The 18539-nt window shown below is 35.1% G+C and overlaps 1 protein-coding gene across 1 annotated transcript in view; it reads left to right on the forward strand.

Moving 5' to 3' along the window:
- The window catches only part of LOC148280848 (voltage-dependent calcium channel type A subunit alpha-1-like), a gene marked incomplete at its 3' end in the record, with an annotated part of 161573 nt that overhangs the window by 63169 nt on the left and 79865 nt on the right, over positions 1-18539 (forward strand). Inside the window, exons 12-18 of the mRNA XM_088227692.1 lie at positions 237-434; positions 1739-1953; positions 2741-2953; positions 3643-3816; positions 5360-5416; positions 9905-9997; positions 17257-17363. Of these exons, the coding sequence (XP_088083818.1) occupies positions 237-434; positions 1739-1953; positions 2741-2953; positions 3643-3816; positions 5360-5416; positions 9905-9997; positions 17257-17363 (1057 nt within the window). The remainder of the gene's footprint in view (positions 1-236; positions 435-1738; positions 1954-2740; positions 2954-3642; positions 3817-5359; positions 5417-9904; positions 9998-17256; positions 17364-18539) is intronic.

Genomic DNA, 18539 nt, shown 5'->3' on the forward strand with positions numbered 1-18539 from the left:
ATGGCTCCTGCAATGGTAGCCGAAACATCGGAACAAATTCAATTTACACGGGACCTCCCAAAAAAGATACATATTGATAATGAATACAATATTTATATAATGAACAATGAACACAACTGTTTTGAAATTTTATTTTCAGTATACAAGTTGTTATTTGTATTTTATTGACTATCGAGGGTTTTGGCATCCATTGCGTCCTTTCGTTGATTTATACCTGTGCTCGCGCCACGTTCCAGGCTACTTGAAGAGCAAAGTGCGCAGCGGAGACCGCTGTGTGGACTTCTGGAGAGCGGAGAAGAGATTCCGCTTCTGGATTCGCCACATGGTGAAGACGCAGTGGTTCTACTGGTTTGTCATCGTCCTCGTATTCTTCAACACCGTCTGCGTCGCAGTGGAGCACTACAATCAGCCCCCCTGGCTGACGGACTTACTGTGTAAGTTTAACTTTTAAAAATATTTGTTTTAGAGAACTAGGGTTAAGTAGTTGAGGGTTGTTGAGATTCCAGTTAGAGATTGACAGAAGACATGAGGTTGCTGTTTCATGCATATTTGTTACATGGCAAATAAGATACAGCACTTCGTTGTGTAGCGCGAGCGTAGCGGCGATGATGGGTTGAAGAGACTGCTTATGAACTACATGCTGGAACTGAGCGACTACGTCAACCTTTCCCTTACTGTCCTAAAAACACCCGCGAGTTACGGTGCTGTGAAGTCACTACACATTAAAAAAATAAGAGATTTAAAAAGGAAAAAATGGAATATTTATAGGGAATGGCTTTAATTATCTATAATTTAATTTAAAGATGATAATATTTAAAATCTAACTGCTTAAAGCATAAAAAAAACCATTGGGTATCGCTTACGACTCGGGCGAAACGTGCAACCGCGCTAACTTGCCGAGAGCTACTAATAATAAGTGGCTAGTACTAGACTACGTGACTAACTGCGAAGGGCGTAAATTCTGTACTTTTTTCATCATACGCAACAATGTAAAACATTGGTATACTGTGAGTATAATCTATCCCCAATTTCCGATAAAATGCTTTTTTTGTGCCTAATAAGTACTTATTATTTAATAACAAATTATTCCAGTCGATACGTAAATGTGTAATGGAAGAATACTGAAAATCTAAACCCGATATTTATTATATTTATAAATTTATTATAATTATTAGACGCAATGTGTACTAGCTACACATCACCGGGGAGGGAGGGTTAAGTTGAGTCTTCGGACTGGCTGAGCTATCTGGGCGTTGACTGCGCCTTGTGGTCTTTTTATAGGCCACGTTCCTCTGTTGTTTATTTCTTCATGGTAGGTCATGGCGGTGTTAATGTTCTGCAGGACGATGCTCTTGTCTTTCTGTGCAATACTGTTAGAGTTGCATAAATTGTTGTATTGGATTCTATAGAAAACGATGACTTGCTTCATCGGTCATTGCACTATAATTTTAGGTAAAATTATTTAGCACGTGTGTATCATCGATCATAGACTATGAGCCCTACAGAACTTTTAGAGAAATGGAAAGTATGTTGCCCCCAACGATTGATTATTGCCCCCAAAGTATGATTCCCCAATCTGAAATATTTATGTATTTCAAAGAACGCTTGGTAAGAAAGGACTTGAAAATGTCAATTTCAGACTTGTGCCAATATCATCGCTTAGGCGTGAAGTTCTTAAAATATGCCATATCTAACTAAAACTTCTACACTAATTGTTAATAAATGTATGGGATTTCAGATTGCGCAGAGTTCGTATTCCTGGGTCTCTTTATGATGGAGATGTTCATCAAGATGTACGCGCTGGGGCCGCGGATATACTTCGAGTCTTCCTTCAACCGGTTCGACTGCGTGGTCATCCTGGGCTCCATATTCGAGGTCATCTGGTCAGCGTACAAGGAAGGTTCCTTCGGCCTCTCCGTGCTGAGAGCCCTAAGGCTGCTTAGGATATTTAAGGTAAAAAAGAAGATCGTGTTCGACAGTTCTTATTTTAAAATTTATGAATTTTCACAGCCTTTCAGATATGCATTGAGTTTTTCTAATTTCACTGATTTATATATATATATATATATTGTCTTCTCCCCCTAACACTGTGAAGTGTAGTCTATCTCGCTCAAGCCGCATTTTCACCACATTTTGTATTTTTTGTACGAATTTATAGTTAACTCCTAAAAGGCTTGCCGAAAAAAAATCCGTCTGCAAACGGTACTGTAAAATTGTGTTACATTAAGCAAAACATGAAATATTTTGATAAACAAATATTTAAAAAACAACAATTTAACTTTAATAATATTGTCTTTATAAGTTCAATGACGCAGATGAACCATATATTGAGTTTTTCTACTGAGATTTCTTGGTGGAACTGCATTTTAATTATAATAATAAAAATACTTACATAGTTTTATTCCACTTTTATTTGTAAATTTTACCAGTGACTGGGTCTCGTTGTGACCGACTGGTCATCGACATCGTCAAACCAGTCTGACGATGTCGGTCACGACAAAACCCGGTCACTGGTAAAAATTTACAAATAAAGGTAGAATAAAACTATGTGCGTATTTATATTATTAAAAGCAGATGAACCATTTGGAAAAAATGTTCAGAAGGAACAAAAAAACATCAATTTCATCAAGTTTGCAGTCATGACTTATTTAAAATTGCCCCTTGCTCTTTGAAAAAATGTGTTATCTTGACGTTATATGAAATAAAAATTGATCGAATGAATTTGTACTTGTGATTTCAGGTTACGAAGTACTGGTCCAGTCTCCGGAACCTCGTCATATCTCTCCTGAACTCCATGAGATCCATCATATCTCTGTTGTTCCTGCTCTTCCTCTTCATCCTGATCTTCGCACTGCTCGGCATGCAGCTGTTTGGTGGCCAGTTCAACTTCGACGATGAAACTCCGCCCGCCAACTTCAACACCTTTCCCATCGCTTTGCTGACAGTGTTTCAGGTAACATCGCCATTTTACTTTCTTCTCTCCCTTAACCTCTATCACTGCATGGGCCCTCTCTCTTCCTTCCCTTTTTACCCCTTATACTTAGTCAATTTTTATTTCTCAAAAAATATTTATGTCTATAAATATTTTGTTTTATAGTGAAAATATAACAAAACAACAATAGGTTTTACAATAGGAGCTATCAGGTTTTTGGAAGATTTTTTCTGTTAGTGCCTATTTCAATTTTGATTGGAATTTTGTTAGTTTTGTTATATGTGTTCATTATTTCAATTTATATTTTATGTTGTTCTTGTACTTATATTTTTGCTGTCTATTGTTTGTCTATATTGTTATTCGTGTTGTTCTTATGTTTAGTGTAAATTAATATCACTTGGTTTTGGCCGATGTTATCATGTTTTGGTAGAAAGCCCTAATAAAGGGGGGAAAAAAAACCTAGATACCCATTTATCAACAAAAAGGCTCTTTCCTTTTATCCGAATCCGAACAGTTTTTGCACGCTTTTACGACACAATCTGTCATTTTCAATTTAATTAAATGTCAATCTCACGCAAAACCAGTTTATCGAAAATTCAAATATCGAAAAAACGTTTGCTGAACCAACTAATAGCATGCAAGCAAACGTTCGGGCAGGACAACGTATTTTGGGTCCACTAGTTTAATTATAAAATTGTATGGCTTTGCAGATCTTGACAGGAGAAGATTGGAACGAAGTGATGTACAACGGGATCAGGTCCCAAGGTGGTCCGAAGGAGGGTATGATCTACTGCCTCTACTTTATCATCCTGGTGCTGTTTGGTAACTACACGCTGCTCAATGTGTTCTTGGCTATCGCCGTCGACAATCTGGCCAATGCTCAGGTAAACCATCAGACTATTCTAACCTGGAATATTTGGCTGATTTGTATGGTGACATTTTTGTGAGAAATCACCTCAAGGGTGCTTTAGAATTCTACACTGAACCTTTTCTGTACCGCTAGGTATTGCCATGGCAGTATCCTGTAGGCTCCCAAGTTTTAGGCAATTAAAAAAAAGATTAACCTTAAGCGACAATTTTGAAAACATATTTATTAGTAGAGAATCATAAATAAATACACAATATGTCATTTAAGACCCCATTGTCTCAGAAATATGCAATTGAAATTTTAGAAAAATGACAGGGTTGTCACTAGCCACAAACGTTTTTATTTTACATTATTATATATTACCGATTATTATTTTATTAATTTTAAGCGAGCAGCTTAAAACTGATTTGCTCAAATATATTTTAAGAAGAGTTAGTTGTTGGCGTATTTCAATCTTTCCGAAACAAATCTAGTCCATTTTTGAACCTCAATTCATCATCAACATTTCTAAATATTTCTCATGTTCGATCGAAATTTAATTAAAATGTAATTACGTTGACGTGGTTTTGACACCTGTCCAATGGACCGCGACCGGTCCAATCAAATCGGACCGGTGACCGAATGTCCGTAAAGCTAGGGTTTCCTAGGACAGCGGTGCCTGTATTTTAACGGCCGTAGTGAACGGTGATGCAGTGGACAGCCATCGTAACGGTGACTAGAGTGTGGTTTTCTAGGAAAACGGTGTTATCAACACCATTTAACACCGTTTTCCTAGGAAACCACTCTCTAGTCGACGTTACGACGGCTGTCTACTGCATCACCGTTCACTACGGCCGTTAAAATACGGGCACCGCTGTCCTAGGAAACCCTAGCTTAACATGCGCACAAAGGATGACAAAAAATGCGGTTTCGTGAGTTTTTAAATAAGTTCCTATATTTTTTTCTCATGGGTTTTTAAAAACTTTTATTTAAAATTTCAATCGCTGCATAACTTAGATTTTTTCCTAACTGTCTGTATAGAATTAACAGGTCAATCGTCAGCATTATCCCTTCCGTTAAAATGACACAAAGTGTTACAACAATCTTTTCAGGGCTGTCTGATTCTCTTCCGGCGATGTGTCCAAAATATTGTAGGATTAACACATAACATAGTTGACAGTCAATCCTTAACCTTAAGCTCATTCAGTATGAACACGTTGGTACATATCGCTATCTATGGAATCCGGAGCATTCTTTTCCAGCACCACATTTTGAAGGCATCAATCTCCGCTTTCTCTGACTTTTTCGATGTTTATATTTCTGCTCTGTATAGAAATATGGAGATGGTCAGAGCTCTAGCTAGATAAACCTGTGTATTTTCAGTAATGTTCTTCAATTCTTTCATATCTTGAGGAGTATACGCATAAGATCTTTAGCCATCTACCAAAATTTAAAACTTATTAATTCTAGAGAAAATCATAGCTCATAAGTCAATTAAAACCAGGATTCCCATTGTTGGGCTCGGTTGCTACCTGTCGCAAAAACAAATGATACAACTTGTTCAAAACATTTTTTTCCAGGAACTAACAGCGGCTGAAGAAGAACAAGAGGAAGAAGATAAAGAAAAGCAACTCCAGGTATATTATTTTTAAATCACTTAAATAACCAAGTGAATTGTGTCTCTATCACCATCATCTGAATACGATCATCATCCTTGATTCATTTTTTTCAATTCATATTATAATTTTGCCTGTAAAACTAGGTTTTACATACAAATAAACTTAAGGCCAGCTATACAATTTTTATATTTTTTCAACATGGGCAAAATGTCTCGCTGAAAGTACTTTTCAAAATTGTTTAGTTAACATACGACACATATCTTTCTTTAATGTATTATTTTTTAATATAAAAAATTTTACACTAGTATCTAGGGACTTGAGCATATTATGAGAGGTACAATAGGAGGGCTCAATCTTTCACAGTGTATGGCAGCCATATTGATAGAGCGTTTTTAAATTTTGAAGTTATGATAATCAGTGATGGAAATATCATTATGAAAAGTGACAATGTTAAACAGTGCGTGCAAATTATTACATTTTACTGACAAAATTATTGCTCAGTTTGAGGTACGTTTCAAAGGGAAAATCATGTTCAGCTACGAAGCCCATTTTCGGATGAATGGCTTTGTAAACAAGCAAAATTGTCACATTTACGAATCAACAACACACATGAGATCTATCAGTTGCAAATGCATCCAAAAAAAGTCACTGCTTTATATGGACTTTGGTCTGGCGAGGTTATTGGCCCGTATTTCTTCCAAAATGAAGCTGGCACCGCCATAACTGTCAGCGGCGAGAGGTACTGTCGATGATAACCAACTTTTGCTGGTGTAAATTTAAAGATTTGATTCTTATAAGACGGCGCTACGTGCCACACGGCGCATGCAACAATGAATCTTGCTCGACAAATTTGACGGCATAGTTATTTTGCGTTTCGGCGACGTCAATTGGCCCCAGAGATCTTGTGATTTAACGCCATTAGACTTTTTCTTGTGGGGCAACGTGATATCAATGGTCTATGCAAATAAGTCGCAGACAATTAATGATTTAAAAGTCAACATAAATAATGCCATCAAGGATATGTGGAGCCCGATTTCTTTATTTATTTATTTGACAATTGTAGTCTGCATTACTTTACGGGCTGAACCTATCACGTAATGCAGACTGAAAACATAATTTAGAAATTAATGAGTAGAAATCAGAAATCTGCTAAACTGCCGATATGCATTATTCCTCTGAGTATATAACTTAACTTCAGCTTTAAAATGATCACTTTTGAGATCGACGTCTTTCATATTCAACTTTGAGCACCGGCCAAATACCCATGGAGTTTACCCTGTGCCCGGCTCATTTTTGTGAAATTTCATACTTTGTGAAGGATTTCTTAAAAATGTCATAATTATAAAAATACTGCGTTTAATCAATTAAAACTTCTCACGTTTATTTGAAACAATTTAACTAGTCATTTTTGTACGATAGTTTTGCCAACATTGGCTTTTATGGAGAGCCACATTGCAATGTTCGCACATATACAGGGTCTCACTCCTTTTTTTGTGCTTTGTATCCCGGAGCCGTGCAAACACTTGATTATAATAACCACGCTTTGTGTCCCGGTCCCGTGTTCTCACGTAGTTTACCAGCAGCAAAAAAATATCAATAAAAGTCAGTGAATTTTAATAAAATGCACTTTTTTAGACAACTGGTAGACACAACGCGTGTTTATATAATCAAGTGTTTACACGGCTCCGGGATACAAAGTGTTAAGAGGCAAATACTTTTGCTATTGAAGAGTATTATGCCTATAAAATACCGAGCCATCACTGACATGTTGCCTCAATTCAACAACTTAAATATTTTATTTTGCTCCAATAAAAAAATATTTGAATCGGGGACTTAGACTTTATAGTTTTCATAAGTTTTAATTGTTTTATTAATTTTAATACTTCTCCACTTATATCTATTACGCGAAGCAATAGTCTAAGTTTAAATAAAACAACGAACCGTTTTGCCCATTTTGACAAAAACAATATTTATTACTTGAACATGTTTATGGCCCTCAGAGTGATTTCAACAAAATTTACATAATGGCATTGGGTTTGATTCCTGACCCATACCTTATAATAGTGCTGTGCAATGGCTTTTAATTAAATAGATAGCATATCAATTTGCAAATACAAAATATACAAAGCACTCACTTCAATAATGTAATACCATTTCTTACATGCAATCTGCCAGTAAATAATTCGTCGTTTTCAGCACTCTGAAAACTATTCATTTGGATTATTTTTACTGCTTCTGTTTTATTATTTTAAATCACCCCAAAAATAGCAAAGCTCACTGAAGACAAATTAATGAACTGGAAAGGTCACTTTAATTCGAGGCTTTTGAAAGACCTATATGTGTACCTTATGACGATACTCTTGTGACGTAAGATTTATTATTAATACGAAATATTAGAAAATAAATATCTCATCTGGCGATTAATGTACCATTTTGTTCTAGATATTCTGTAAATAGTTAAGTTTATAATCAGTTCACTTAAAGTTTACTTTAATTCGACAGCAGAGCTGGCTTTTGGCTGGTTTTTTTTTCATTTTGAAGCGAATTACTGTCATCTTTTTAAATTATATTTAAGAAAAGTTTTAAATATACTCGTAGTTCACTAAATTTAAAGCTTTGAAGATAATTGTCAGTTTGGGACCCAGATTTCATTCAAATATATGCTAAATAACCTCTAAAATATATTAGATAAAAGCTTTTTTTATATGCGCAAGAAAAAAATCAGATCAGAATTATTTTTTTTCATTTTTTTTTATTTATAAATCATAAAACACAAAGTATTTTACAAGTATGATACGTTAAGTAATATTCTCAGGAGTTCCATCAACTCAATTCGAGAAATAAATAATATTAACATTTAAAAAATAACACATATTGAGAACAACAAAGAAACAAAGCAAGTTTAACACCTTTATAACTAAATATAGCACAACAATATATACGCCAAAAACCCTTTCTTACACAAGCAGAATAAATATATTTAAAAAACGCCTTTAAGAACAAAAAAAAAAGAAGTGAATTTACTAAGGGAGATAAGGGTCATTAACATCACATGCCATGCAGATGATGCCGCCATAGTGATGATGAGAACACATCTATCTCAGTTAGTAAACATCTGGAAGCTTAAAAAATGTCGTATGGTACAATGAACACATGATTATTGAAAACATAAATCTTATTTACAAAACGTGTGTCAGACCGATCATGGTGTATACAATAGAGGCGAAGAGGCGAGGATAGATAGAGAGAAAATAAAAAATCCGAAAAACCGAGTAGAAAAACTAAATAGAAAAACCAAATAACTGCTCAGAACGTCAGAGATGAAAGTACTCGAGGCAATTGCAGGGAAACCCCAAAGAGGCAGAATCCAGAGTCAATAAGTTAGACGGAATTGCGATACCAAGTGCATAGTAAATAGATTATGGAGAGATTACGTCAATAATTCCATTAATGGACAGCTCCAAAATCCCCTATACCATTGCCTGCGAAATCCCGGACGTTTGCCGTCTGCCCGGAAGACCACCAAAGAGAAGGAAGAACAGCTGAAATTCAAAGTCTCAAGCGTTACCTTATAGCTGATACCAAATTAATCGATCTTAACCGAGAAGAAGACGAAGAATAAGCATTCAGAAATAATTTTCACTAAGATCGTCAGACCGATCATGGTGTATACAATAGAGGCGAGGATAGATAGAGAGAAAATAAAAAATACGAAAAATCAAACAGAAAAATTTAATAAAAAAACTAAATAGAAAAACCAAATTACTGCTCAGAACGTCAGAGATGAAGGTATTTAAGGCAATAGCAGGGAAACCCCAAAAAGGCAGAACCCAGAGTCAAGACTGTAATATGTTAAAAATACAGTCAATGAAGAAAGAGTCGTACTGTTAAAATACAAAAATATTGTATGTATGAGGTAAATACTCGTACCTTCACTCAGTTCGGGTCTTTAAAGACCCGGTCAGGGAAGGCGAGAACTAATTTAAATGAGTATTAGCACATGTAATAGGTAATATGAAGTTTATCTATTTCTTTATTTATGAGGACGGGCATATTGCCCTAAAGCAATTTCTTCCTTCCTACCTAAACCGTTCGGTAGCAGAATCTTATGATTTTATACAAAAATTTAAAACAAAAATTAACAAAAAAATTACATTAAACTATGAAGAGGCGAGAGGAGAGGAGACGGGAAGGAAAGAAGAAGGAAAAAGGAGTAACTCAAACGGTTAGATAGTGACGTTTTATTATTCTTTAACATCAGTGGGTAGATAAGCTTCACACATGGAGGGTTCCGGATTCGTTCCCGGTGAGATAACAATAGTGAAAATGTATGTTTTCTCGAGCTTAGGTGTTCCGTGCTGTATTCGGTGACCACCATAATTGGGCTTCTTGGCCTGTCGTGGTGCAAATTAAACAACGAAGTAAATTGTCCCAGTGAGCTTTGTCGTTTTTGCCTCGCCCCTCACGAGCCCTTTCTAAACCTCTGGTAATGTCGGGCACGGCTAGGAACTTGAGAAGGAAATGGAAGCCTTGCATGTCGGCGACGGCTCTCCCTTGCGAGTAGACCTCGGAGGAACCTCCCCCGTACACCATCGTAAGGTAACCCAAACAACAAACCAGCTCCTTATTCATATCTGTGTCATTTTCTTTTAATCCTTACTTTACAGTGCACGCGTGGCAGTTGGCTCGTTTCAGTGTGGAAAGCGTCGAAAAGTGGTTTAGTTTGTTCGTGTGTTGCTAGTGATTATGATAATGCTATTTCCCCTTTGATATGACGAGTATTTTACTTATTGGTGTTTTCGTTTCATTTCGTAGCTCAAGACGCACTTTCTCCAACTGATGCATTAATATTAACCGTCCTATATTACTGATTTTTTGCAATCACATCACCGGCTGAAATTTGAAAAGAGGTTAAGGACAAAGTGTCAATTGTTCAAGAGAGAGAAGAGAAAATAAATTAAAATCATTATTTATTAGACAAATTTTGAATTTCCAGTATCCCCTACCTATCTAGCAAAACGTATTTTTTTTAAATCTATGCAAAAATACTTTCAACGTAATCAATATTTACTTTTTGTTTATGGAGACTATTACTTCACACATATTTACTATTTACAAATCCCACCAGTTCATCTATTTACCATGCTTTTAAATTCAGGAAACTGCAGCGTGCACGATACGAACTTACACAAATCCTGACAGGACTTGGCGGATTTATGAGCTATTTACACAGATTCAAAATATCTGAGATCAAAACTTGCTAATGCGATGATGTTACTCTCCAAGATGTCTCCCATCTGCTGATGCATTGCCCCTTTTTTAGTCTGCAGAGAATACAACTGGAAGCGCGATGCAGAAGTCTAAATGAGGATTTACACGATGTTCATGTACTTGGAAATTAGTCATAAGGACTTGTCAAGAGAGGTAACATTGTACATGACAGATAAAGTAAATGCAATAAAAGGTATCAATGATAGCAGGACACCAAATGCCGAACACTCTTCAAGTGGATCGGAAGATCTGATGACGAATTACAACGGTCCCCCTTCTCCTGACGAGTTTTCTGTGGTTTCCTCGTCACCAAAACAAATGCGGAGAAGCTCCTGAAACAGGTCATAGCCGAAACATCCCACCGATCCTTACATAAAATAACTAAATAACTAAACAAAGTTTTTCATTGAAGTAAATTAAATAGAATATATTTTTTAAGTAAACAAATAAATGACTATCCCGTTGAAGTAAATATAAACCTTGTACATAACAAGCAAGGTAAAAGAATAATGCAACTCCCATATAAAAAAAAATCCCACTAGTTACAAAACTCTGATCCACTAGTTACAATTTTGTTTTTTTCTACAACTGTTGTAAACTTCTATTTTAATAAAAAATCTGTCATTGATATTGAGAAGTTCGGCTTGAATTCGTCTTCAAATGCTCAAAGGTGAAAAGTGAGATTTTCAAGTGTCCCATCAATTACATTCATTCAAATAATAATATGGAAATATCACATACTACGAATACCAATATAAATATGTGAAACGGATTCAGAAAAAATAATTTTATTTTCAAAATTTGGATATTATCGAGAAATGTTTTCATACATAATTTTTAAAATGAAATTGTTGAAAAATACCTCTCAACCAAATGCGACATGTTCGGCCTTGAAAATTGTGACGCGAAGATTCGTGAAGATATTCTATTTAAATTTGAGCGGTCACAACCGAAGGTAAAAATTCAACCGAATATTGATGTATTTGGGGTGTGGCCAATGCGATGAACCGTTTTTGCGCAAATTTAAAATATGTTTATTTACTCGACAGTATTTCATCGACCCTTATTAATTCAAAATAACATCGTCCCCGCCATGGAGATATGAAGAACAAAGAAACATGGCCTATAAAGAGACCACAGGGCGCAGTCAACGCCCAGTCCAGTAAAGTTTAATCTGACTCGGTTTCAGCATGTAGGTCAAGTGCAGTCTCTTCAACCCATCATCGCCGCTATGCCCGTGCTACTTAACCAAGTGCTGTATCTTATTCGTCATGTAATAAATACGCATTAAACAGCGACCTCGTGTCTTTTGTCAATCCCCAACTGGGGTAGGAGCTCCAACCCTCAACCATCAAACTCACCTCTTTTAAACAATTGACACATGGTCCCTTTCTGCATCTCAAATTTCTGCCGACGATACAGTACACTTAATTTGGGTCACATCATAATTTCATCGTACTGTGTTTGGGTGGATTTGATTATATATTTTTATCGTTTAATTTTTGCATCCTTAACACTGTTTCTGATGAAAACTGCAATGTGTCCCAAAACTGTGGATTAAGAATATATACAGTGTCTCTCAGTGATTCGCAGCTCTGTTAAACCGTCCGCATAGTACGTTTCTGGCAACTCTACCATAGAGCTTTCAGTTTCCAACTGAACATCATCATTCGATGCAAATTGCTTTCCACGAAGCCATCTTTTTAAATTTGAGAGAAAAAGATGACGCACGGGGCCAAATCCGGAAAATAACGTCGATAAAGAAGCGATTCAAAGCGCTATCAAGAAGTTTAGCAGTTTTAAAAAGAATAATATTGTGTGTTTAACATATTACAACGGAGATGATGAACATTTTACAGAAGGGAATATCTTCTACAGGGCTTATGACTTATCATAGGCTGGTTTAGGTGGCCGCTTTACACACTGTAACATTCACCATTTTGCCTGTATTTAAAAATCTGTATTCCTTCATTCTTTCATCTGTTGATGTTTATGAAGGTAAAAAGCTGAACTTTACAGACGTCAACAGATGAGAGAATTAAAAAAAAATATGCATTCACATAGGCAGAATGGTTACTGACAACCAGCAAATGACAGGTCATCAGCCGTGTAGATACCTAGGCTTCTATATTCCCTTCTCTAATTGTTCTTCATCTCTCTTGTAATATTTAATTTTGAAGTGGGTTGTGGTCTCGTGGCTAGTGTTCTGGACTCACGGATCAGAGGTCCGAGGTTCGAACCCCAATCTGATTTCCATTTTCTAATAGTGAGTTATTTACAACTCGTTGAAAATGGCCACCAAAATTGAAATATTTGGGTAAATTATAAGAACGCTAATATTTTTATTTTTTTTAATAAATTTAAATATTAACAGCTTCCTAGGGGCTTAAACCCAGTCTCTGTCAACAAAATTTTTTGCAAACTCAAAACTTTAGTTAAGAAAATGTGTATCGTATGATCAGCGCTATGGTTTTTTAAAGATTTTTAATTTTTAAATTACTCCACTGGTGACGTCACAAGTTCCCGTCAGTGTTCTTCTGATTGGTGAGTTGGCTTCCCGGAAACTGGAAATCTATCACAACACTCTATCATTGATTTCCTCAGAAGAACTTTTAATGTAGTTCATTTTTTTCAAATCATTTATATTCCGTTTTTCATAATTTTTTGGGAAATTTCGTAATTTGTACTGCGTGTTAGAAATCTTATTGAAATTGTTTTGTCTAATTTAATTACCCCTTTTTTTTCGACCACTGACATTGAGGCACTACCTGGACCTTCCAATGATGAAGAGTGTTCAGCCGATTCAGCTCTTTGATAACTTCACCTCTTTTATTCTATACTGCTAGAATAATCCTTTTCACCCCTCCAAATCAAATTCATGGCAATAAAATTATTTTCAAAAAGTTATGAAAATAGGTCCTTCGAAAACGGCGGGTGATGGGAGATAACAGGGGTTATATTCGGATTCAGGAAGTCATTTTACATAAAAATTAGCAGGAATGATGTCAGAGCTTGACAATTATTTTTTTACACAACATTATTTTTGATACGTGTACTTGTACAAATCTGGATTTTCTCCCAACTACATAAAATAAAGTAATCTGCTTAATTAAAATACTTAACATCAATATCAATACATAGATGGCCCTCTAACTCGCTTGTGGATGGTTTCTCAAATTCATAACATAAATACAAAAATGTTACCGGTGTGGATATTCGCTAATAAGCGGAATGGGGAATGTTGTAGTACTTAAAGTGGCCACTTAACCTAGCCAATGACAGGTCATAAGCCCTGTAAACGCTCGAATATCCATAATCCTGAATTTGAAAAAAAAATTCTACCTCATCTCTGTAGGGATATAAATTTTAAAAAAATATTTTTTTGTTCAGAAGTGTTATCGGCCCTCCAGTGCGATATATTTCAAATGTATTTATTTTCATCCGACGCTTTTACTATTTTACTTTATACAGGTTTTCAGAGTCGAGGATTACTGAGAGAAAACGCTGTATATAAAAAAAAACGTGTTAATATTTTTTCTATTATGTTGGAAAACAGTCATCACTAGAATGAACAAATTCAAATTTCTAATATTGATAAATGAATACATAATTTTAAAAAATGTGGTATTTAAAATGAAATTAGACTTACTATTTTTAAAAATAGTTCAATTTAGCGAAATATTTATATCTATTAAATAGATATTATATATTAGCAATTTTTCAAAATCTCGATGTTAAAAAATGTGTATTTATCAATAGACCTGCAAATTTTGTCTCTAGTACATTAACTTACCTCAAGTACTGAAAAATCTTACAATATTATTTAATTTTTCGTACATTATATGATTTTGCAGTTTTCAAACGCTTTCTATGTTTTGGTTTCTGGTGTATGCTTCATACGGTGCTGTTTTTTGTTTATTGCTATATTAATTTGTGCATTATTTTACAAAAAAATTCAACATGATGACAGGTTTATATTACATACGACAGAAATGGCGAACGTTTTTGAGAACGTAAAATGGAGATTTTGGAATTCACGCAATGAGGAAGTTCAGTGGTTTTTTTAAAAAAAAATTTTTGTTAATATACTGTTAAACTAAGTCAAAAAAAAATATTTTTTATTTTCATATATCGTATTATCGGCGCTACGATTTTTCAAAGTTTTGTTTTTCTGAAATAACTCCGCGTGTAACGTCAGAGGTTCATTTCCGCTTATTCTCATTCGGTTCTTCCCATTGGTCCAGAAGTAACAAGCAGACCGGAAATTTTCCATAGCTCTGAGATCATAGGTTGATTCACATGAACCAGTGACGTCATTTAAAGTAGTGCGTTTTTGTCAAAATATTTTTTATTATCTTTTCTGTACATTTTCAAGAAACTTTGCATTACAATTTAATGCTCTTATTTTTACCCCGCGTAAGAAAACATTTTTTGTATCCAATTTCCCGTAGGGCTGAAGTTCCTCATTACGACCTGCCAACGGTCGGTTTCAATTTAATGTGCTTAAAATCGATATAATTAATATTTCAATCAGAGGCCCTTCTGGTGTTACCGTACTACACAAATAAAGCAAAAGGCATAGAATTAAGAATAGTCCAGAAGGCGACTAAACTACTTTTAAACGAGTAGTTTTACGTTTTGACCCATTTGTTTCTTTGTAGACGTCGCTCAGTACGCAACTCCCGATTTAAAAAAAAATGTAAAATAACCCGCAGACAAGCTTCGGCTTCACGGGTAACAAAAATACAATTATTTATGTTACTTATTTGTTAAGATTTAAAAAAAAAACCCGGCAAATTAAACCATGCCGTGTTGTGTCGTTTTAAAGTGTAGATATACTGCTTCGGATCAAAAAGAAACAAGAAACAAGATGGGATCATATTTCATGTGCAAGTAGCAAATGCATTTGTAAGTAGCAAATGCATTACTTAAAAATTTAATTATTTTTCCGTCTGTCAGATTGTCAAAGAAAACAAAATGGACATTTTGTTAGTGTTGCCAGGGTAGTAAAAAATGCATGAAAATACTAATTTTACGTATTTTTAACCTGTTCCATTAAAATGATATTTTGCAAAACAAAACCATTTAAATCAGCCAATGACAGGTCATAAGCCCTGCGGTTGCCTAGACTTCTACATTTCATTCTCTAAAATGTTTTTCATCTCTGTTGTTCCCTAGGGAGTTAAGTCCAGTCATTGTCTACGAAAAATTAGAGAAACTCAAAAAATTGTTGATAAATCCACCTGGTAAAAAAATATTTTCAGGCATAGCCTAGTGTGGGTGAAATAATTCAATCATATGAATCTCAACCGCAACAATAAAGGTTTCAGCTTTTTAACTTAACAAACGTCAACAGATGGAAGAATCAAAGGAATATAGATGTTCAAATATAGGCAGATGGTGAATGTTACGCAGCGTGTAAACCAACCAATGGCAGGTCATAAGCCCTGTGGACGCCTAGACTTCTATATTCCCTTCTCTAAAATGTTTTTCATCTCTGTTGTAATATGTTAAAACAAAACGTCTTTGAGTTTGAGTCAAATCTTTCTTTTAAAATGTACACTGATGCTGTGTAAAAAACATGTGCCAGCCTCACAGAATTCTCGACAAACAAATGAACAGATTGACGAATCTTCATCAAAATTCTATTGTGAATGTTTAAATTACTTTGCTATCATTTCATTTTTCGTTGGTTCGGTGGTGTGTTTTTCTTACAATGTGCTAATATGCTATGTTTCTAGCAGTATGATCACATGATGTATCTATAGCAACGTTTTTACTTAAGGTATATTTCTAGAAATGTACTTACTTTTTATCCATTTCTAGAAATATACTTACATATGGTACATTTCTAGCAATATACTCACGGTATATTTCTAAAAATATGCTTATTTACAGTGCGTTTCTAGAAATATCCTTACTCGTGATATATTTCTAGTAAAATGCTTATGATATGTTTTTAGCAATATGCTTAAGGTATATTTCTAGCAATATGCTTTTGATGTATTTCTAGCAATGTTCTTCTGGTATATTTCTATAAATATGCTTATTTCTGGTGCGTTACTAGAAATATGCTTACTCATGATGTTTTTCTAGAAATGGGCTTACATATGGTATATTTCTAGCAATATGCTAGCTAAAAATGGTATGTATAGCAGATGGCTTGAATGACTTTTCTCATTTTTAATCAATGCTTGTAGTGTCTGTATTTACACATAATTCATTTGAAATTTCAATATTTTAGCAACAAAAAAGTAATTTTTTACATTTTTATTACCGAATCAAAGAATTAATGTCTATGTAAATAGTTTAAAAAAATATATAAATACTCAAATTGGTTGACTTGACACACTTGTCAAGTATTTTTTTTAATATTTTGTACAAACAAAATTAATATTAAAAATACGTCAATATACTATACGCAATATTGAAAAAAAATCATTGAATTATATTTAAAAAACATTCTTTAATATAATGAAGAAAATTGTTAGGTTCGGACATGCTTTAGACTTGTGCATAAATGCGACTTCTAGGTGTTGTGAAATGTCGTAGAAATCAGTTGGCAAATGATCCGATTTTTTTTTCAGGGGAAGAAAAAAGAGGAAGTTAAAAAAGAAGAAGAGGAAACCAACCCTAATGGACCGAAGCCGATGTTGCCTTACTCGTCAATGTTTATTTTGTCGCCCACAAACCCGTAAGTGCCTCATTTTCTATGTTAAAAAATTATTCTCTTCTCTAAGTGCCCTGTCAGGTATCCTCAACGTTGGCAATCACTCTGGCAAAAGTCTCTCTGTTCTGTGCTGCCCGGAATATTTGCTCCACAGTCTCGTATATTTCGCAGCCAGGACATCCGTCTTCTTCCAGCCCCTCGGTGAATCTTGCCCTTCAAAAATAAATGAAGCGAGTTGTACTTTTCTCCGCGCATTATATGCCCCATTCGTATTTTTTGCTGCTGGTAAACCACGAGGAAACACGGGACCGGGACACAACGCGTGGTTATTATAATCACGTGTTTACACGGCTCTGGGATACAAAGCACAATAAAAGGGGTGAGACCCTGTATATGTGCGAACATTGCAATGTGGCTCTCCATAAAGGCCGATGTTGGCAAAACTATCATACAAAAATAACTTATCGAATTGTTAAAAATAAATGTGAAAAGTTTAAATTAATTTAACCCAATATTTTCATAATTACAACACTTTTAAGAAACATTTCACAAAGCATGAAATTCATAAAAATGGGCCGGACACAGAGTAAATTCAATGTGTATTCGGCCGGTGCTCAAAGTGTTTACACCTTCGTAATTACATGTATCACAACAATATGTAAGCTAAAAAACTTTTATCGTCACGAGGAAGATTTTTAATTTTGTTCAATGCTGTTCGGGCTGTGTACTAACTAGCCAACCCATCATAATCTTACATTATTATTTTTTCTATTACAGAAAGTACAGAAAGAAATTTCCATTTTTATTGTGTTGTATTTATTTTAGATAGTTGCACAAATTATATTTGATCTCTTCTTCTTCCAAGTCGGTCCCTCGATGCTGAGGATCGTGATCACCTTGAACACTTCTGATTAGTCTTTTCCACTCCAGCCTGTCCTCAGCCCGACGTACTGACTCATCAAATTTTAGCCTCGTAGCTACCTTTATTTGGTCAGTCCATCTATATGGGATTCTACCCCAGCTTCTCCTACCTTTAACTCGGCCAGACGTTATTGTCTTTTCTAGATTGTCTGGCTCACGTCTAGCAATATGTCCAAAGAAAGACAATATCTTTCTCAAACACACCACTGATAGACGAGTTGTAATATGGAGCTCTTCCAATATCGCTGCATTCGTCCTTCTGGCTGTCCAAGGCACTCG

This window comes from Micrasema longulum, unplaced genomic scaffold, assembly GCF_059751315.1.
Source record: "Micrasema longulum isolate JH-2025_06_02 unplaced genomic scaffold, ASM5975131v1 h1tg000526l, whole genome shotgun sequence".
NCBI classification, from domain to species: domain Eukaryota; kingdom Metazoa; phylum Arthropoda; class Insecta; order Trichoptera; family Brachycentridae; genus Micrasema; species Micrasema longulum.